A 23,705-nucleotide genomic window follows, 5' to 3' on the forward strand; every position below is an offset into this window, starting at 1 on the left:
TGATCCTCGGCCAATTTCGACACACCTTGTACATTCTGTGGATTAAAACACAAAATTGAAGTGATTTGGATGAATCGAAACTCCGATGGGCCATTTGGTGGGGGGAGGATTAATAAGACTTCAATTTGTTTAAATATTTTTTTGTTGGAAACAATTAGTTTGAAGATGAAAATATCAAATCGACCATATCTTGCTAGATTTGTGGCTGTTTTGGTGTTATTTTTATTACTTTTTCAATTTTTGTTGCCATTTTTTAAATTAAAATCAGAAGAAGAATAAATTGTTTGATTTAAATTTTATTTTTAGTGTGGAAGGTTGGAATGCATGTAGAATGAATAGATCTACAAATGCATGTCTTATATCACTCTTTCCAATGTAATTTGATTTTTTTCCTTAATTTTATTTTTTTTACTTTCAAGTAAATTTTGGATGAATAGTGACAGTTAACAAAAATTAGCTGCTTGATTTTTTATTTTATCTTGTTTGGATGGTTGGAATACATGTAGAATGATTACATTTACAAATGCATTCCTCAAATCACTCTTTCTAATGTCATTTAGTACTTTTACAAAAATTTTAAAATTTTAGGTAATTTCGGGTGAATGGTGACAGTTTGCAAAAATCAACAAAAAATGTTTTTTATTTTATTTTATCTTGAGAATAGATGGTAGGAAAACATGTATAATGATTAAATCTACAAATGGATTCCTTAGATCACTCTTTCTAATATCATTTGATATATTTTTTAATTTTTTTATTTCGGGTAAATTTCATCAGAAGAGTGATCAGTGATCACAAAATTGTAGATTTAATCAACAATTGTAAATTTTTGTTAGCAAAAATCAACCGAATTTGTTTTTATTTTATTTTATTTTATCTCAAGTGCGAATGGTTAGGAATACATATAGTATGATTAGATCTACATGGTTTGGAATACATGTAAAGTTACATTGAATTTTTATTTTTTTTGAAGAACGTTGAAATTTTATTAAGAACCTGCTAGCAACAGCTAAACAGGAAAAGAACAACTAGAGGAAAAGGAAAAGCCTTCACCTGCAAGGTGGGGGAGAAAAAATGCAAAAAACCCGACGAAGACGCTACAACTCAGTCCAATTGGACAACAAAAGGTTAACCCCCAACACGACTGCCTAAAGAGGCCAGGATTGATTACAAAAGCATCAACGGTTCCTTTCCCCCCAAATTGACCACCAGATCGCCAGCAGCATCAAATGCCATCTCGATCAAGCTTGCTTCACCCCATCACCCCCATGCCAAGCCTAAAGAAGGTCCCGCACCAACCCTAGCATCACCCAAGCGGTACCAAAGGCAACTATGAAATGATTCCAAACCTCTTGAGTGAACGAGCAGGAAATGAATAGAAGGTCAATTCTTTCAGTGCATGGCAGCACATGCAACACATTTGGGGGGTCATCAAAGACCTCTTCTGAAGATTATCGATCGTCAGGACCTTCTTTCTACCCATTATCCACATGAAGGAGGCAACTATAGGAGGTTCTCCATAATAAAACCAAGTGGAAAGAATGTTGATCCTGAGGTTTGGTACCACCGGGCTGAATGATTTTTATAAAACGACTTAACCGAGAAGCAACCAAAACCATGCATCGGCCAGATCGAGTTAGGACCCCCTGGCAAGAAGACAATTTGCAAGCGGCCTAACAAGGCTGCAAAATCAATTGTCCCATCATCCGACAAGTTCCTCCTACAAGGAGCAGCCCAAGTGACCGGCGATCCATGGCGAGAGAAGCAATCCGCAACCATCAAATCCACGGAAGGGGCAAGACAAGCGAAAGAAGGAAAGTCGTGTTGCAGAGGGGTTTCACCACACCAAGTGTCCACCCAAAATCAAACTTTGGCACCATCCCCCACCAAAAAGGACACCTTTCCAGAAAACATCTCTAATCATCATAACCGATTTCCAGATATAAGAGACCCTGTATAAGGAAGACCTCTTAGCTTCCCAACCATTGCGTTGAAGACCATACTCATATGAAATAATTTCGTGCCAAAAGCAAACTTCTTCCGATCGAAACCACCATAACCATTTCCCGAGAAGGGTCAAATTCATATTGCTAAAAACCCACAAACCTACCCCACCCTGAGTGACAGGCTACCTTAATCAAGATTAGACAACCACCCAGAGAGATAACGGCTCTTTCACTTCGATAATTTTCTCTCAATTCTTTCTATCACCCTATCCAGTATGCGAATTGTCGATTTCCCAATACAAAGTGGAAGTCCCAAATATGTAGAGGGGAAAGAACATGCCTTGCATTTAAAGGAAGAAGCCAGATGGGAGGGTTCATCTTTTGACAAGTGAATTCCCAATAATTCACTCTTCCCCACATTAATCTTCAAACCATAAACCGCCTCAAAGCACATCACCACTTTCCTCATGTCTTCCACCATAGTCAAGTCTGCTTTGCAAAAGATTATCGTAACATCAACGAATTGGAGATGAGAGACTGAGTGTATTGTCCTACCCACCCGAAAACCGCTAAAAAAATCGAATTCTTGGCCTTTAGTTAATATCCAACTGAAAGCTTCTGTTATAACCAAGAAAAGATATGGAGACAAGGGATCCCCTTGCCCGAGGCCCCCGGAGGATTTGAAAAAACCATTCGAAGATCCATTCTTGAGCACAAAGAAAGGAGACCCAACCACTTTGAATCTGTTTCCACCATTTGGTGCCGCAACCCAACCTCCCCAACATATAGCCCAGAAATCCCCACTCCACGTGATCATAGACCTCTACATCCAGCTTGCATACAACCCCCGACTTTGCTTAAATCGAGCATCGATACACTCGTGCACAATTAAGGCCATGTCCAAAATATGCCTATCCCCAAATAAAAGTTTTGTAGATTACCATAAGATGATTGACGTGTTGGACGAATCAGCTTCACCACGACCTTCATGCAGCAGGTAAAGTGTTTGTTATTATGCACTTGTTTCTATCAATTATTACTAAATTATTTTTATGGTTTAATCATTAAAGTATTTGTTTTCATCACTGTAATGTACAATACTATTTAAATCCAAGATATAAACATGCCGCATCATTTGGTGTTCATGTCAAGCTAAAGAACGTGATAAAGAGTACATGATGAGATCGACTTAGATATGCAATTAAGGGCGTTGAACGAAGTGAGTACAAGCCTTAACTTATTGGTCTTTAATTTTGTTAATTTGATTCTTAAAACACTATAAATGTTTTGGCCTATTAATTATTGTCCACAGTTGGAAGTATATGCATTTTATCAAGGCAGCTTCTCCAATGCTCTTGCACAAAGGGCAATCTCTCGAACAGCTCCGAGTAAGAAATTGTTTTTATTGCTATTATTGTAGAAATTATTTTATTAGTGATGTAGAATGGATTTGACAATTTACTATTATGTGCATAACATAGTTTTTTTTTGTTTTTTTAAATTTCTATGCAGCTGATTAACATAGTTTTTTTTCTTTTATTTCTATACAGCTGATTGGTTGATGCATTTTAGAGAAGTGCAAAGCCTTTTAAGCCAATTACAATAAAAAATTTAAGCCAAACAACTTCCACTTGCAGAGCTATTTTGCACTCGTCAAGTCGAAGAGTAGAAGTAGGTTGCAGGCTAGAACATTAGACTGACTTGTCTACATGCACTACAACATGAGCTATGATTATGGAATTCAAGGTGTGTAGCTAGTTTGGTTGAAGAATGTGACTTTTGTTCGATAAACTTGGGCAACATTAACGATGAGGACCCACATCGACCTTGGTCGGAACAAAGGGAGAAACAGGTAGAAGAGGATGGTGATTGTTTCAACCAAGGTAGAAGTGGGTCCTGCTCAATATAAATGTTATCCAAGTTTATTGGACATAAGTCGCATTCAACCATATAGAAGTCCAGGTGCACAATCCAGTGTTATGCGTGGGGCAGCAAGAGAGTCGTGCAATTGTCGGATAGGACCCAAAGAGAGTTATGGAAGATTTAAACCAACAAAACAATATTTTTTTTACGATGACCGGGTGTCCCTGCCCCTTTTTTAAGGCAAGACTAATCCCTACAGATGCACACAATCACCCGCAAACCACGTGCATCGGGTAAAGCACGAGGAGTGGAATCGAACTTGCATCTGTGGGGAGCAAACCCATGATGCTAGCCTTCGCCCAAAGCTTGGGCGGTCAACAACAGTAGAGAAATAGAGACGTAGGCTCATGATGGTAATGATGATGATGATGCACCTGCTGGTCCTAATGATAATGTTGCTCGACACACTGTACAACCGTTTACAGATCGCAAGGCCGATCAACATCAATGCCTTATGAGTGTACCAAGTCATGATATGACCAGCTAGGGAGGTAGCATCATGGGGAGGCTAGCACTGGTGGTACCAGAGGATGTCAAAATGCTTACGGATATAGATATGACCATGGACAGTATACAAAGCCTATTGAGCCATTTTAAACTTGGGCTAGTCCCAATCGATATGATCCATATGGAGTGGGTCAATATGGGGTATACACATTTAGATTTAGATCCGAGTTATTCATCTTTGCACTCGCTCTCCACAGTACAAGTACGAGCAACAGTACTAGGGCAAGCCGCATTACGGGTACGGCTATGATGGTGGGCCTGATGGCTCTAATTAGAGGTGGGCGGGATCCGACTCAATCAAACCGGTCGGATAACTGAAAGCCAAGGTCGGGTCGGATCAAGCAGACCTACTCGAATCCGACGCCAAAGGGGCTCGAGAGATGGAATAGATAGGGCCCCACAAGTTGCTAATTCGCCGCTGGGAAATTCACACGAAAGGGAACGAAGAATTCTCAACGCACACTTGTTGGGCCAGGAGATGAGTGTTTAGACTCGCTTTGGGCCTCTGCTCATTATAGTAGGGTCCCTTTTGGATCTAGTGGAGGATTGTCGCCCCTTGAAAGGGGGATCTGATAGTAACAATCTCGGGTCAGATCGAGTAGACCCACTCAAATCCGACGCCAAACCGAGTTGAGTTCAGGTCATGTAGCAACTCGATCCGGTCGGATCCGGACCGGAATTGGGTAGTATAAAGTCAGATTTTACTCTCCTTTTTACCTTTAACCTTCTTCTACTCGAACCCTAACCCTACCCGCAGCCCGAGCCGACTTCCTCTCCTTCCCTCCTTTCTCTCCCTCTCCCGATTTCCCTCCTCTCCTTCTTTCTCTCCTCCTTTCTCTCCCGATTTCCCTCCTGTTTCCTTCCTAGCACCAAAGTCTCCGACTCGGCTTGACTCTGCCTAATCCGAATCGACCGGACATATTCAACTCGATCCGACTCGGTTTCCCTGACCGAGTCGGACTCGGTTCGGGTCAGGCCAGCAAGGAATCGGTTCGGATCGAGTCAGCCCTGCTGGACTCGGTCCCGAATCAGATCGAGTTCGGGTCAAGTACTTGCAAAAACCGGATCGAGTCGAGTTGGACCTAATCCGGCCCGACTCGACTCAATGCCCGCCTCTTAGCTCTAATTATGACTATGGGTCTTCACCTGGCACAGGTGGAAATCTTACTCCAGGTCAACACAACAACTGCACCATGGCAATGAGAATCGTAATCAGTCATCCTTGGGTTTTATTGACAGTCTTTCCCTCCAACTCAGGTTATTATGGATATGTCAGACATGTTCACAGCTGCAGCCCGATAATGACGACATTGAGGTCAAGCAACCACAAGCAGCAAGATTTTCATTCTGGTGGCAATTGGTGAATTAGTGTGTATAAATTGTATGCAGGTGATTGTGTGCATCCGTAGGGAATAGTCTCACCAAAAAAATGGGGTGGGGACACCCTGGAGTAATAATTTTTTTTGTAAATTTGTATTATTTGTATTTATTTGTAATATTATTTTCATATTTAAGGACTTATGTTTTGAGTTTATCACATTGTCCATAGTTATATAAATATAATTAATCGTCTCATTATTACATCCATGCACATATAATCTTATTTATATTGAATCATTGATGTTAGATATTTAGAAAATTAAATATAAGAGTTTTACAGTCAATCTAAGCCTCTCAGGTTCATAAAATCATCAGGCAAGCTAAAACAACATTCTTATCAAAGAATGGATCGTAACACCATTATAAACATGTTCGGGAAAAAAAAGGGAAATACATATTAAGAATCCTCTAAACATTTAGGATTTTCCCACATTTTTCTGGATTTTTTTGCCAAAAAAAAAGGAAGAAAGAAAGAAAGAAAAAAGGAAGAAAGCTAATGATAACGGGGGGGACCATTACACCCACCATTAATGTTACAACACACCTTGACTAGGTCCCTACTCTTCCTCTCTTTCATTTTACAAGTTCGAAGACATCTTTCTCACCTTCTCTTGTCCCCAATCTATTGAAAAGATCATCATAAGCCTTAAGTTTAGCCTAACCACGCTTAATAATCTTGTTGTCAATTCTATATTGTTCAACATTTTCTTTGTTTTTAGTCCCTTGCCAAACTTTGAAACATGAATGTTTCTCATGAATAGTTTTTTATAGATCAGCGTTCCACCACCAAGTCTCTTTATATGATTGGTTTTTGCCTTTAGATACTCCTAAAACATCTTTTGCTACTTCTCAATCCACATAACATTTACTTCCTCATTGACATTCAAGTTTCATTCTTCTATCATTACGAAAAACATTGTTTTCTCTCTTTTCAAATTCCACCCCTTAGTTTTAGGATGCCTATTAATTTCACTACCTTTTCTTTCATCTCTTAATCCAGATAACCATAACCATTAACCTACGCAATCAGACTCTCAAGGTAAACCTTGCAAACCTTTCATATTTTTCATTCTGCTTTCCCAAGTACAAAGAAATCTACTTGCCTTGTATATGATCCACTTTTTAAAGTTATTAAATGTTCAATAATCTTTTTAAAGTATGTGTTTGATAGAGCCAGATTGCATGCCATAGAAAAATCAAGGATAACATCCCCTGTCTTGTTTCTTCTCCCAATACCATATCCTCCATGTACAGTCTCATATCCACTACTTTTTTTCCCACATGACCATTTAAGTCTCCTCATACAAATATCTTCTCTCCGTTCGGAATTCCTTACATTAGTCCATCCTTATACTCCTAGAACTATCTCTTGATTCTATCCTCTACCTAGGGCACATCTGCACTATAACATTGATCATCTCCTCTCCTAATACAAGTTGTATTAATAAAAACCTACAACTTCTCTCTTAGCATCTACAACTTTATCATTTAAATCTTTATCTACCACTATCCCTGCTCATTTATATTATTGTCCTTTCCTATATACCAGAGTATCGCATCTATCGATTTCTCTAGTTTTGGCCCCCTTTCTACTTCGTCTCCTGAACACAAGCTATGCTAAACAAGGTGTGCCAAAACGGTTACGTATCGGCCGTAACGGCCGATACGTAATGGTAACGGTGGGAACCGTTACGCGTTTCGGGGTCGTATCGGCCGATACCCGATTTTGTACCTGTATCGGCCAATACGGGCCCGTAACGGTAACTTTTTTTTTTTTTTTTTTTTTTCATTTTTCCAAACTGTTTCTCACTCCTTCTACTACTAATTTCGACCAACCTTGGCTAGGTATTTGAGATAAAAACACATTATATTACAGATTTTTTTGAATCAAAGCTCAGTGGGCCATTTTTCAGAAAGTCGTCAAAAATAGGTATTTATACTTTTTTTATTATGTTTTGCTGTTTAAATCATGTCATATGATGTGTTAATCATAGTAGAACATGTTAACGTGCATTTTACAGATTTGGGGTGCCATTTAATAATTTTTTAATATTTTTTTCTATTTACGCATGAATTTTGACCCCTTTTTTAAAATTCGAAAAATCAATTTTTAATGGTTGTTTTGCTGTTTTAATCATGCCATTTGATGTGTTAATCATAGTAGAACATGTTAATGTGCATTTTACAGATTTGGGGTGCCATTTTATATTTTTTTAATATTTTTTTCTATTTACGCATTTATTTTGGCCCTTTTTTTGAAAATTCGAAAAATCATTTTTTAATGATTCTTTTGCTGTTTTAATGACGTCATATGATGTGTTAATCATAGTAGAACATGTTAATGTGCATTTTACAGATTTGGGGTGCCATTTTATATATATTTTTATATTTTTTTCTATTTACGCATTTATTTTGGCCCTTTTTTTAAAAATTCGAAAAATCATTTTTTAATTATTCTTTTGCTGTTTTAATGATGCCATATGATGTGTTAATCATAGTAGAACATGTTAATATGCATTTTACAGATTTGGGGTGCCATTTTTTTTTTTTTTTTTATATTGTTTTCTATTTACGCATTTATTTCGGCCCTTTTTTTGAAAATTCGAAAAATCATTTTTTAATGATTCTTTTGCTGTTTTAATGATGTCATATGATGTGTTAATCATAGTAGAACATGTTAATGTGCATTTTACATATTTGGGGTGCCATTTTATATTTTTTTTTATATTTTTTTCTATTTACGCATTTATTTCGGCCCTTTTTTTGAAAATTCGAAAAATCATTTTTTAATGATTCTTTTGCTGTTTTAATGATGCCATATGATGTGTTAATCATAGTAGAACATGTTAATATGCATTTTACATATTTAGGGTGCCATTTTATTTTATATATATTTTTTTTTTTTCTATTTACGCATGAATTTTGGCCCTCAAAAATAATTGCAAACACCTAAATGTAAGATATGTTCATATTACATTCATTCTGATATATCTATCATTGATAGTAGATAGTTAGATATCATTATAATATTATGAATTTTGTAGACAAATTCGTTATCTGGTTCATAATTCACAGACATCGATCATCTTCTCCCTAAAAGTGGACTTAAACCACCTAAACTGCTCCTCTCTTGGCATCTACAACTTAATTAATTAAATCTTTATCTACCACTATCCCTGCTCATTTATATTATTGTCCTTTCCTATATACCAAAGTATCGCATCTATCGATTTCTCTAGTTTTGGCCCCCTTTCTACTTCGTCTCCTGAACACAAGCTATGCTAAATCTCCTCCATTTCATCGTATCTACTAACTCCATACTCACTTATCAATTTTCCTATATTCCATTTGTCAATGCTCTTGAACTAGCCTCTTTACTTGCGCATGTCCAGAATGGATTTTTGTGATGTCACTTCTACGGCCGACCAAAATGAAAGAAACTTCGCTTCTTTAGATCAAAACTGAATATGAGTAATTGGTAATCGTTCTTGAATCGATTCAAGTGGCATTTCAACCAAAACCCCAACTCATCCACTGATTCTTCAACATCAGTTGGTTCGGACCTCCACTTAGTTTCACCCAAGCTTCCATTATTTGTAACAATTCTTTACTTGGGCGGGATGGAATCTCTCTATTCCATACATATTCATCCCTGAACCTTTTGGAATAAATAAAACAAGTATATCCAACTGTTGCCCATTCTCACTATACTCGGCTTCCGATGGAGAACTCGTTTATAGGGAACACCCTAGAATGAGTTTGGAATGTCATACTGTTCAAAATCATGGTCAAAGGTATGGCATAAGTTTGATGTCAACCACCAGACTGACGTAACCCACCTCTTTTATCCGAGCCAGGAGCCAACAATGAGAGCACATAACTCCCACAGGCACAAGATAATCAACTATTACGTAGGTTGATTAAAGCACAATCTAATAGTCCATTACATAAGTTGATTACAATCAATGAGTTACCATCTTCCCTCCTATGATTTCACAATTCTCTTTAACCATCAAGTTTCTATTTGATGCCACCCTAAAAAGTCTAGAAAATTTATTGGCCAACAGCTTCTCCTTGAGCCATTCATCGAACCAAATGAGAACCATATCCGCATTCTTTACTTTGAATCTCATTCTTGCTATCAAACAATTTTCCACATAACTTTGACGGGGCGGCCACAGTATGATGCCTTTCCATGTATTTGAACATTTCCCATATTTTAGCTCTTCCAAGGTCTCACCCTCTATTTGAAGTGCCATATTTATTGCATATGGCTTCTCCATAATGCCAACTTTCCACATTGACATTCTGAAACCCGAACCCCCCCCCTCTAAAACCTTGTTAGCCACAACTACGCTATAAACATAGATCCAGGCATTTACCAAGCATCAACACGACCAAATCTTTCTGAAGAGCGAGACCTGTGAATGAACAAGTGATTCACACTTTCAACATCCTTCATACACATGCAACACCCATTTCACAAGTATCATCTGCCTAAATGAAGATGATCAATCATATACACCTTAACATGGCTCACCAACCACCTGAATAGGACAATTCTAAGGGCTTGTTTGGGAAGCAAGAAAATATTTGAGTGGAAATTTTTCCTAGGAGTGCCATTTTCACTAGTTTGTTAATGAACTTTTAGAGTGGATTTTTTTTAGAGAGAGATGGTCCATGTCCAACCCACCTCTCTCAAAAAATGCATGGACCATCCAAAAAATGCTATTTTTTTCAGAGCATAAATGTTTCTCCAATAAGGGCCTGTTGGATTCATGGAAAGGAAAGGAAACACCATTTCCCATTTAACTAATTTTCTATTTTTTGTGAAGATCTTTTGTTTTGTTTTTGTTTTTTTTTTTTTTTTTTGAGAATTGGTGGAAACACCCATTTCTCTCTTCCTCTTTTGTTGGAAAATCAACAAATTTATTTTCCCACCTCTCCCTCCCTAAGAAAGGCATTTTCCCACAATTAAAGGAAAATGAAAATTTCAAGATTTAAACACGTGCTACTGTCCATCTCCAATTGCCTCACATGTGTCACATATCCAATTGTTCCATTGTCCATCTTCTATTTTGTCACATGTGTGCCAATGAGCCACATGTGCCACCATCCATCTTTACTTGGGCCCCACATGTACAAACCACCTCAAATGTGCCACAGGTGCCAACTTTCGATTGTCATCTTCTTTTGTGTCACATGTGCCACCATCCATCCTCACTTGGGCCTCGCATGTGTTAACTTTCCATTGTCCATCATCTTTTGTGCCGTACACTTGCCACCATCCATCTTTCGCATACGCCCCGCATGTGCTACATGTTCCATTGTCCATCTTCAATCACTCTATATGTGCTACGTGTCAATTGGTCGTGTGCACATGTGCCACCATCTACCTTTAAGTGCTCGCATGTGTCAAATGTGCTAATGTGCCACTTGTGTCACATTTGCCATCGTACAACTTTAAGCACCCCTCATGTGTCATGTGTGACACCATTAAGCTTAAGCACCCACAAGTGCCATTGTCTATCTTCGAGCATTCTATATGTGTCACATGTTAATCTGGCATCCAATAACTACTAGGAATTTTTTTATTCAACCAAACAATAAAATGGGAAACATGCCCTAAAATTTCTAAGAAAATCGGATTTACAAACATGGAAAACAAAGTTTCCTTTCCACAATTTCCTGGAAATAAGGTTTCCTGAGAAACAATGTTTCTTTTCCCACGCTTTCAAAAAATGTTTCTTTTCCCACGCTTTTCACAAATCCAAACAAGCCCGAAGTGGATTTTATTGGAAAGTGGCAACAAAAACTTTCTCAGCACCCCCCAATTATTTTATTTTTCAAACAAAATACTCTCCCCTTTGCAACAAAAACGTTCTCATCATGACTATGGTGACGATCATGATGGACAGTCCAAACCAATGATCGAACATTTTTCAGTATAATATGGGTCTCACAACCATTGACTAGATGGTTAGAGCATCCAATGAAATTGATTTTGAGAGGGATGAGCCATCAAAGGTGGGCCGGCTACGGACCATCCAAATCAATGATGTCACCTTCTCTAGTATAATCAACATGGTCCATCAATTTTCCTAATGATTAATCGGATGGTTACGATAATGAACCATCTAAGGTGAACCATACATGACGGGCGATCTAAATCAATGGTCAGACTCTCTACTACAACTAATATGGACCATCCTCCTAGTCATTAATTAGATGGTTAGGATCATACAATCAAAGTGATGAGAGAAGTGCCATCAAAAGTGGGTGACACATGATTGACAGTCAAAATAAATTATTGGACTTTCTCTAGTACAATCAATATGACGGTCTCCTCTGAATCATTCATGAGATGGTTAGGATCATCTTATCAAAGTGATTTTTTTAGAGAGATGATCATTAGAAGTGGGCCACACATGACAGACAATCCAAATCAATAATTGAACCTTTTCTGGTAAAATCAATATGGAACATACATTCTCCTAACCATTGATGAGATGGTTAGGTTCATTTAATCAAAGTGATTTTTTAAGAGAGATGGGTGATTAAAGGTCGGCATACACGATGGACAGGCCAAATCAATAATCGAACCTGTTCTAGTACAATCAATATAGACCATCCAGTCTCCTAAGCCATGGTTAGATGGGAAGGATCATCCAATGGAAGTGATTTTTGAAAGAGTTAGGCCATCAAAGGCCGTCCAAACATGATAGATGGTCCAAATCAATGATTAGACCTTTTCTAGTATAAACAATATGTTACCTATTGGCCCATAGGGGCCAATGTATGTCGTGGAGCCAACATAGCAAGGGGGGTGGTGTATTGGTACCATCCTAGCCTTCTAATGCATAATGCACAAGAACAATTTGCAAAGTACACCATTTAATTTATAATCTAGATTCCTAGAAAATAACTCCCAAACATCAAAAGGGGGAAAAGAAAAGAGTTTCCATGAAAATTCTGTAAACTCCCACACAGGTGAAAGCAATTACCTTCCACCTTTTTTTTTCTTGGAAAGCTACTTTTTAATAAAAGTCACTTTCTGCCCAAATATTTTCCTTCTTCCCAAAAAAGCCTAAGGAGCCAATCAACATAATCTTCATCATCATCTTCCCGCAAGAAAATGCTCAGACCTCTCTCATCTCCATAATCTTCTATCTTGCATGACTCGGCACACATCAGTCCCTCAAGCATCCAAAACATCCCTGCAAGCTCATTTCAATTTTTGTGAGGTCCCTGTGAAAGGTGGAGGTCCATTGACCTCTCACATCTACATTCCTTAATTGTTGATAGTTAAATGGACAGAAGTACATGAAGACCTCCAGGAAGTGAGGAAAATTCAAATTGGATGGTCTCCACCATGATCAACTCCCTATTGGGAATAAAGTTTGGCCTGGAAAAAATTTGAGGAAGAGGCAAAGAGGTGGTCTTCGGATGAATAGGATTGATAAGGTATTGGGTCTAGAAGGGTCACTATAGCTTCCTTTCACAAGTATTAGGAAGGTGATTAAAATGGAATTGGAGGCTATCATCGAATTACATGATTAGGCCACTTCAATGAGGGGTCGGCACTACTCTCACCCTTTAATTACTAACATAGGGCAGTCAAAACTGAGGACTTCATGCCAAGTACCTTAGTTATTAGTGTGTAATGTTATTGACAGAATGAAAGGTGCTCTTTATGGTGTTGGGATTAATCATCTCTCAGTACCGAGGTGCTCTTGTGAATGTAATGCCAATCCTTGACAAGTCGTTAATTGCAAATGAGTGCTTGGATTCAAGATCTATGGCTGATGAGTTCTGTGTGAAATGGAAGAGGAATCTCCAGGATGAAATAATCCAATCCTCACAGACCAAGGCTTCTCTAGAAGAAACATAATTCTCCTTGTTACACTGTTAGGAAGGTAACAACAAGAATGCAGTAAATGATGACATTGAAGGGAGAGACCCGTTAACCATCTCCAACCAAGGTAGAGTCACCGCAAACAAGAATTCACTATAGTATTTCGAGTGGTAAAAATAAGAACCAATCCCTGGCAGGCCTAAACTATCGCTAAGAAACGTCTTTGAGAGCTTGTTATAATAATCAACGAATGTGTAGGGAGGGAAGAAGAAGACACTGACAATTGAAACATCTTCACCCTCTCTAATTAGAGAAAGGTCATCACAGGGTGATGGCACGTGTTTGGCATACAACAGACAGCTTTGTTACAACTATCTTCAAAACAGAGAACCATTGCAATTTACGGCCCAGCTCTGAATACCATCTTTGCCCTCTCCACTACCCAAGCCATGTTAATGATCTTGGTACACAAGAGAAACAAATCCTACAACAATGGTCCACCAACGCATCACATACAGTATCACTCTCTCACCGTGTTCTCAAATTTATGCTACTAATTGTGTCAAAAGTTGGAAACAAATTGTACAGTTCTTCAACATTGTTGATTCTCCTGTACCTCATTTAGTAGCCTTCCCAAACCAGTGCATTGTAAATTTAAAAAACAAAAACAAAAACAAAATAAATGAAGCAGTAACTTATAATTTCCACTAACATAAATAACGAAAAATAAAGATCAATGCCATAACTTTACATAGTTAACAAAACAATGTCAGCCGGAGGTCAAGAACATACCCAACAACTCCTAATACAAGCTTTGCCAAGTAGCCTAGAATAGTGAAAGCCCATGTGGCCTCTGCCTAGAAAAAATTATGCCAAAGCACAAGAAGAACAAATCACTAACAAACATGATTGACTACCTACAACTAATCATGCCATATATAATACAGTAATCACCTTTTCTCCCTGAGGATACATTTCCTCTAAAGCCGTCACATCTTCTTCCAAGAGGAGCAACTCCTGCACCATTAAGCCATCACTTCAGAAATTAGACAATTTTCAAATGGACCAAAGAGTAAATGTGCAATACTCCTATCGTACACAACTCATTTAGTAATGACTGGGGAACTCATTAAGACTGTATGGATTGAACTAGGTCCTAAAGGACCAAGAATGTGTTAGATGGATTTACACAAGAGATGATATTTATAGTATAGGTGGCAATGATAAAATGTGGTCTTGCGGAATTTTTGTTCTTCTTTTCAACATAATATAACTCATCCATATCACTCCACACATGCAAATAATGAAGAAAACACCCTTTGATTTGGAGGTTTAGATACTTCATTCCCAGCCAATACCATCATTAGTTTCTTTAGTTTTGCCTCTATCCTCCTCCAACGGTTGAAGATAAGTGTTTGAGTACAGTAAGGCCAACCCCAAAGGTACTCAGTTTTATACGCTGAATCAACCATATCTTACTGAAAAAACATACTCTTTCTCATGTAAGTCCCTAAACCTACTTTTTCTACCTTCCTCTTTAAGAGCCTCAATCCCACAAAGACATGGCAACAACGTAACACATCAAAGAAATCAGAAAGAGACACATGTTCAACAAAATAGCTAAGTTTTCAACACGTGACCTATCATGCAAACAAATGCCTTCAGAAGTTCAGAAAATTTCAGCCATGCCCCTATGCAATTGTAAGAAATGCCCATTGTATGTTTTGAACATACAAAACTGCAATATTTGACCTATGCTTGGGCAATAGTAGTACTAGGATGGTTGACTCCTTCAGAAGATTGATCATATTAAGCTTTAAATCTCTCAATATATATCTTCAGTCATCCAAAGCATACTAATGCTCACCACTCAATGGGTAGAGTCAATACATAAAATAGACTCACCTACTCCAGGGTAGGACCCATACATGGTTAAACGAACCGCTACAAGACAGCCTTATCCTGCCTTATGGTGAGCCCTCCAAACACTTGTTTTATTTGCCTAGTATTCAAGGAGCATTTATATATCTCGATGATCTTTTCCTATTACCAAAATTTCAGAAAGGACCTCACCCATCTTCTTTTCATATGTGGTTCGTTTTAGATGGCCAATCAGGCTACAAATGGCAAACCATTGTATTTGGAAAACACACAAAGGGATTGAGGTAAATTGAAGTACCAAGACTTCTTCTTCTTCTTCTTCTTTTTTTCTTTTTTTTTTTTTGGGGGGGGGGAGGGGGCAGCGATAACTTTCTTAATGAAAGGGCGTCAGCACCCCTCGATGGGTAACTTTATAAAGCTTTTGGACTGGCTGCAGGGCTGTCCACACTCCCTGGGTGAGAAGGAATCGATGATCATGCGCATAGTCAGGGTCACTTCATAAGTTCGCTCTTCCTCTTTCTACAGTTTGATTTGGAAGACAGTCAAAAACGAAATCTTGACATGCTTTCTACTCTTGGTACTATGGTGTCCCATCCCCCCAAGCAAGGAAAATCAGAAGAGATGCTGGGATGGAGAAAGCTCGTGGAAAAAGAATAATCGGGGAAGAAAACAATCAACGCACAAACCTTCAGCTAGATGTAGAGGCTAGTACAGGACAAGGAGAGGAAAACTCAACACATCAAGATTCTAGGTAGCAGAAGTTTTGTCAGAAAACAACCTCCTCAAATAGAAAAACAACTACTGGAAAGATGCTTACGGAGTATCCAACTCTTTTCGTTGTCAGATTTCCTAAAGGATGGCTTCCGATCAACTTCTCCAGAGTATTCGGTAAGGCCGGAATCATCATGGATGTTCACATTCCCCGGGATAGGGAGACAAATCATCATAACGGATTCGCTTTCATCAGGATGAGTTCTGAGGAAGAAGGGGAAAAGGTGATCGAATTGATGCATGGAAAGAGCTTCGGGTGTCTGAAACTTCGAGTTCTGTGAGAAACAGGGAGGGAGGGCAAATCCAAGTTGATCGATAAGGGAGACAGACAGGACGAAGATATCAGCCAGTAAGCAAACCCCTCATCTAAAAAATCAGAACGGCACAGTCCAGAAGGGTGGTTCTACCTCTTTCAGAGATGCAGTGATGGGTAACCATTAGTCGGTATCTGGTCAGATTGGCATTGGAGTTCAGGAGGATGGTGACATTTAGAAGCAGGACCCAAAGCTTGTAAAAGGGCAGTAGACTACTCTTGACAGAGTGGAAGTCGCTGACGAGATAAAATGGATCTAGACAGATGCCGGCAGCGATATTCTGAGAATCCCCATAAGACCAAAGGTAATCGAGAAATCGCTTCATATCCTTCAGTGGTCTTTACTCACAGAGACTTTGTCACACACATCCTTGGCTCAAATTCAGTGGTGGCTCTAGGGTTTCGGCATTCCGGAAACAGTTTTCAGTGAGACCCGTTGACGTTGATGAAGTTTGGATTAACTTCAAATCCAGAGATAACTTTGAGAAAGCTATTATGACGGGGACAGTTTGTATGGAAGGCAGGCCCTATCAAAAAGCTAAAAATATGGGTGGAAAACACACTTTGAAAGGGAAGCCGTCTGGATTTTAATCGAGCAAATTCCAATGGAACTTTGGTTCTGAGATATCTTCCTCGTGTTAGGATCAAGCTTCAGTGAAGTGCTAGCCATTGATCCGTTGACGGAGGCCGGAGAGGAAGTTAGTGTGGCATGGGTGTGCATCGAGAAGAAGCAAAGCTCTACCATTTCTGAATTTATCAAGGTGATAGTCAAAGATGAGGAATTGGCACTAAAAGTTCAAAGGGAGGAATCATGGGGGACTTCGCAGCAGTGGGGAGCATTTGGGGCAAACGAGCAGGAGAGACTTCGGCAAAGATCTGCAACAATTGGCATGTTGATGGCAAAACACCATTTTTATGCTCCTGCGACGTTTTGGACGTTTCTCCTAACGAGTGTCAGCATCTCAATGGCTTACTGGTGGTAGGTGAGGAACGGGCAAATGATAATCCATTTCTAGACATCCCGTGCTCCACGAGAGAAGGGGATGGAGTTATGCTCCAGCCCAATCCACGGTTCAAACCCAAGCCTGCTTGTCCAGAGATCAAGCTCAGATTCTGTTGTCAGCTTTGAACAGACTCGAAAGTCAATTGGGGATATGTGGCGTCAAGAAAGTTCTTCCCTACCTAAGACATTGGTTCGAAGCAACCCCAAGGCTCCTACCAAGCCTCTAATTTTAAAGTGTAATCAGTTCGGGAATCGATAGCTCGTATGCCAACACATGTACTCTATCCACACATGCGAATGACAATGACCACTCCCTATTGTCGACATGTGGAGAAGGCCCAGATCTCGAACTTGCACTTGTGTGTCCTCCCACACACGTGGATAACTTACATTTCCAGCAACGCGGGCCCCTACTACCACATGCAATCATTATGAGTCGATACAAAAAAGATACCTTTCCTCCCAATGTTATTTGTGAAACTATTGTGAGACCTACTTTTCCTCCCAATGTTATTTGTGAAACTATTGTGAGACCCCTTGACTCCACGGAAGCTAAGGTGCTCTACCCTGCCAATTTGAAGACTCTCCCCTGAGGCTGCAAACTTCATTAACTCCATAGCTATAGAAGGGCAGCCAGGAGAACCAGGCGATCAAGAAGAGATATGGGATGACGAAACAAGAAGCGATGAAGACCCAATGCTCGATGAAATATCAAAGGAGAACAATGATGAGTCCCTTGTGGTGGAAGTGGTGGCCCAAGAGGATCAATTACTAGAGGATGCCTTAATAGTCACCCCACTACGTGCTACGAAATATCTTCGTCATCCCATTGTAAATCTTCAGCTACAGGCCGCAAATATATTCGTCAGCCAGCAAGCTCCCTCTGAAGATCTTAATTTGTCTAATGCACAGATAATTGGTCCAAAGACATACTCAAAAGAGTAGGAGGGATGGTCAACATGTCTTTCGGCATGAGCAAGGAAGACGTTTACGATTTTTTTCAATTTGTCAAAGGGAAAGGAGCTCAAAGGCTTTACAAAGAGCAATTATCAAAGGCAAAAATAAAAAAATTCCCCAAGGGGTTGGAGGGAACTTCTCCGCTTGGAATGTTTGATAAATTACGATTCTTCAATCAAGACTAACGGCAACAAAAGGGTCAGAATGGGTAGAGTTGGCGATCAATGTTAGTTCTCTCTCGGAACGTTATAGGGTTGGGCAGCAAGTTGAAAAGAGCCCAAGTTAAAAAGGTCTGTAGTAAGTCTAAGGCAGAAATTATAACTCTCCACGAAACTAATTTGTAGGCTACCAATAGAGGTATGTTATCTTTTGTCTAGGGTATTTCAAATTGATTGACGATTTCTCCGGCTCCTTCTCAGTGTCAATTGTCTTGCGCGACTGTGCTTCTAGTTTTTCATGGGTCTTTTCTTTGGTTTATGGCCCCTATCACCCTTCATTGTGTGATCAGCTATGGGCAGAGCTCTCCTCAATCAATCAGAGATGGGATGTCCCATGTTGTATCAGAGGAGACTCGTTCGGTTCTCTTATGAAAAATCAAAAGGGGGTCAAGTGACCAGTAGCATGCAGAAATTTTCTGGCAGGGTTGCTTCTCATGATCTTATCAATCTCCCTTTAGGGGGTGCTAAATTCACTTGGTCCAACAATCAATCAGATCTTATGATGTCGCGTTTGAATAGATTCCTAGTTTCCCAAAGTTGGGTTGGAAAATTCCCCCCTAGTCTCCCAATGGGGTCTTTCGAGAATCTTCTCTGATCACAGATCGATTATTTTAGAAGTTAATAATAACAATCGGGGTCCTCGTCTGTTCAAATTTGAGTTGGCATGGCTGGAAATCAAAGCTTCAGGGACTTGGTATTGGAATGGCGATCTTCCTTTCAAGTTATAGGTTATGTTGGGTTCAAATTGTACAGTAAGGTCAAATTACTTCTAAAAAAAATTAAGATGTTGAAAAATGAGGTTTTGGGTGTTAGAGAGACAATAGTTTGAATCAACCTTGGCAAAAATTCATGATTTCGATTTGAAAGAAGAAGCGTGTGACTTGTCAGAAGAAAACAAAATAGAGAGCAGATTTGAATGCAAAGTACATCTCTTTCTCCAATGAGGAAATCAAATGACAACATCGGTCTAGAGCCTTGTGGCTAAAGGAGGGGTATAAGAACATGAGTTTCTTTCACAATATGGCTAGTGCATGCGCCCGGGTTAATAAAATAAGCAATTTGGTTGTGAATGGTGTTAGAACCACGAAAAAGGACCAAATTTGTAATGCAATTGTTTGCTTCTACAAGACTTTGCTCTCTTGCAAGCATTGGAGGAGACCGAGGCTGGACAATCTGCCTTTTCCCTTCCTCTCATCTAAGGAGCTTGGAGCCACCTTTGTTACCCTTATTCCAAAAATTGAAGGAGCGGAGTCTTTGAAAGACTTTAGACCTATAAGTCTACTTGGGAGTCCTTATAAAATCCTTACCAAAGTTCTCGCTTCAAGATTCAAGAGAGTTTTACCTTTAGTAATTTTAGAAAATCAAGGACCTTTCATAGCCGGCAGATGGATCTTTGACACTACTCTCATAGCACACAAGTGCATCGACTCTAGAAAGACATAGGACAAGGAAAGAGTGGAACTGTCTGCAAGCTAGATATTGAGAAGGATTATGATCACATAGATTGGAAATTCATGGATTATATGCTCGAAAGAATTGGGTGTGGAATTAAATGGAGAGGTTGGATTCAATCCTGTATCCAACCTCCCTTTTTTTTTTTTTTCTATTTTGCTTGACGGGTCTCCCTTTGGCTTCTTCAAGTCTTCTTGTGACATCAGGCAAGGAGATCCTTTATCTTCATATCCCCTCGTTATTATTGGGGAACCTTTTAGTAGGATGTTTCATAAGGTCGAGGAAAATTGATTAATTCATGGCTTCAAGGTAGCTGAGGCAAGGGTGCTAGTTAGCCATCTTCAATATGCGGACAATACGATCCTCTTTTGTGATGCAAATTTTCCTTCAGTCAATAACCTCCGAAAAGTTGTGGTTTGCTTTGAAGCAGTTTCGGGTCTAAGCATCAATGTATCCAAAAGTGAGATGTTAGGAATTCATGTATCTTGTGATGAGCTTCAGCAGCTAGCTAATGTCTTCGGATGCAAAATAGGATCCTTCCCTTCCTCCCATCTTGGACTGCCTCCATGCATAGGAAAACCAGCAAAACACCTAGAGGATAAGGTCCTTGAGAGAATCGAAAAAAATTTGTCAAGGTGGAAGCATCGATACCTTTCATTGGGAGGTCGACTGACACTTATCAAATCGGCCTTTTCCAATGTGCCCATATTATTTTATGTCCCTTTTCAAATGTCCAAAGTCAATGTTGGATAGACTCGAGAAATTCTGAAGGGATTTCTTTTGGAAAGGGACTGGGGACAAGATGAAATTCAACTTGCTTAAATGAGATGAAGTGTGCAAGACGACTTCTGAGGGAGGAGCAGGTTTGAAAAGATTGGATCTTATGAACATTGTTCTTCTTGGAAAGTGGCATTGGAGATTCAGTTCTAAAGCAAACAGGATGTGAAGGGAGCTCCTTATTTCCAAATATGGTTCTCAGACGGGCAGATGGGGCATAAAAACTTCTTTATATCGCACATCCTATGTTTGGAAGGCTATTGCCACCACCGAGCATCTCTTCCATACGGAAATTTCATTTACCCTAGGAAAGGGAAACCATATTCACTTTTGGACCGACATTTGTTGTGGGTGTAGACCTTTACAAGATTTATTCTCGGGATTGACCCGTCTTGCCTTCGATCAATTCATTAGTGTGGATCGATGCTTCTCGTTTATCTACGGGTTCGTTGATTGGACGACTCCTTGTCGGCGAAACCTCTCGGACATCAAATTAGATGATCTCCTTAAGTTGTTTGACCACGTGAAGCTTCATTTGCCCTCGCTTTAGGATGAAGACTCATTGATTTGGAAAGCCCATGCTTTAGGTCTTCTCTTCGTGCGCTCCTTCTACAAGTTGATCTCTGAGCCGCCTACAATCCATTCCTTTCCCTTCCTTCAGTGGTCTTACGGTGCTCCTTCTAGGATCGTGGCATTTGTGTGGCTTGTCGGAAAGAAAATAGTCCAACCATAGACAATCTTCAAAGGAGATCTCTCATCCTCCCAACCATTTGTTTAATGTGCATGAGGGATGAGGAATCCATTAACCATCTCCATACATTGTCCCTTCACTCAAAAGGTATGGGAACACTTCATCAGTATTTTCCATACTTCTTAGGTGATGCCGAAGTCAGTCGATCAGCTCTTATGGTCATGGCATGGAGGTATGATGGAAAAAATCTTGGAAAGCCGTTTAGAGACTAGTGGCGATGGGGGTTCTTTAGCATATTTGGAGGGCTCAAAATAGTTGTTGTTTTGAGAACAAGATCTTTTTTGTTGCGAAAATCATACGTATGGTCAAATTAGTTGTTTCGAACTGGGCTCTCTATGTTAAATCAGCTTTGAACGTTGATCTTTCTTTGTGGTCATGGCATGGAGGTATGGTGGAAAAATCTCGAAAAGTTGTTTAGAGACTAGTGGCGATGGGGGTTCCCTAGTATATTTGGAGGGCTCGAAATAGCCATTGTTTTGAGAACAAGATCTTTTTTACTGCAGAAATCATACGTATGGTCAAATTAGTTGTTTTGAACTGGGCTCTCTATGTTAAATCAGCTTCAAACACTGATCTTTCTTTGTGGTTCGAGAACAACATCTTTTCTGTTGCAGAAATCATACATATGGTCAAATTAGTTGTTTCGGACTGGCCTCTCTATGTTAAATCAGCTTCGAACACTCATCTTTCTTTGTGGTTTGTTCCTTAGCTCTTGTATTCTTTCCCACTTTAGCGGTTTTTTAATAAAATTTTCAGCTCTCTCAACCAAAAAAAGGTCAATGGTCCTCCCCAACATGCGTTATGTGCATGAATGATGTTGAGTCAATTAATCACATTTTCATCCATTGTCCTTTCACTCAGAAGGTGTGAGGGTGCTTCCTCACTACCTTCAACATAATGTGGGTGATGTTGAAGTCTATTGAAGACCTCTTGTGGGCTCGGCACGACGGAGGGATAGGGAAGGAAGGGAAGTCGGTGAGATGTCTTGTTTTAATGGTAGTGATGTAGGCTATTTGGGGGGAAGAGAATGGTGGCTCTTTTCAAAATAGATGTGGATCAGTGGAAGAGGTGGTGAGAAAGATAAAGGTGGAAATAGTGGGATGGGCTTCCATTGGAAAGTTGTGGACATCTGCAACCTTTAGTTGGTTTGGATTCTTTTCCTACATAGCTTTTTTGATTTTTTGGTTTGGATTCTTTTCCTACATAGCTTTTGCTTTAGTGGGTTCTTTAAGAAAGTTTTGTTACCTTTATAATTAAAATAAAAAATTAAAAAAAAAAGAGCCTAATGTAAGGGAAACTAAACAAAGACTACAACAGCCAAGAATAGATAGTGACCCACTTGTAGTCGTCGCCCCATCTTCTTTTCAAAGGTAACTCATTATAGATGGCCAATCAAACTAGATATGTCAAACCATTGCATTTGGAGAAACACATCAGGATTGAGGTGAATTAAGGTGTCATGACTTTTACTTTTTTAGCAATTGATGATTTTATTTAAGGAAGAGTGCAATAACTAGGAACCGGTGATGACCCTCTTGTTCAGTTGGCAACCAAGAAAACAAAAACATGCACTATACAAGAGGGGACCCCAGGGAGATAACAAGGTTTCAGAATTCCATAATCCCAACCCAATCCCCCAATGACCCATGGAATTCCTATCTTGGGAATGCCCAATTTTGATCATTTGAAACTTGCTTCTTTTAATATTTCTTCCCGAGTCACTTTCCTTCTACAATCCCCAATGAAACCCAAAACATACCACCTTCCATGGGACCTTGAACGATCCCCACCCCATCCAAATTCACAAGTAAAATCACTGAAGCCCCATGAGATCCAAAAACCAAAAAAAAAAAAGAAAGGAAATAATTCCAAACCTGTCTCACCAAAATGCAATGAATGAAGAGGATATGTGCGAGGCCATTGTGGATTTTTACTCTGATCTTTCATTGGATGACGGATGGAAACAACACA

General features: G+C 39.4%; 1 protein-coding gene across 2 annotated transcripts in view; it reads right to left on the reverse strand.

Annotated features, from left to right (window-relative positions):
• LOC131228221 (LIMR family protein At5g01460) overlaps nt 1-23,705 on the reverse strand; it is a 50,227-nt gene that overhangs the window by 8,482 nt on the left and 18,040 nt on the right. For both annotated transcript variants that reach the window (XM_058224113.1, XM_058224112.1), the window contains exons 7-8: nt 14,566-14,628; nt 14,404-14,468 (exon numbers count right to left, since the gene is read on the reverse strand). In XM_058224113.1, coding sequence (XP_058080096.1) covers nt 14,404-14,468; nt 14,566-14,628 — 128 coding nt within the window. The remainder of the gene's footprint in view (nt 1-14,403; nt 14,469-14,565; nt 14,629-23,705) is intronic.

Source organism: Magnolia sinica, chromosome 15, assembly GCF_029962835.1.
Source record: "Magnolia sinica isolate HGM2019 chromosome 15, MsV1, whole genome shotgun sequence".
NCBI classification, from domain to species: Eukaryota; Viridiplantae; Streptophyta; class Magnoliopsida; order Magnoliales; family Magnoliaceae; genus Magnolia; species Magnolia sinica.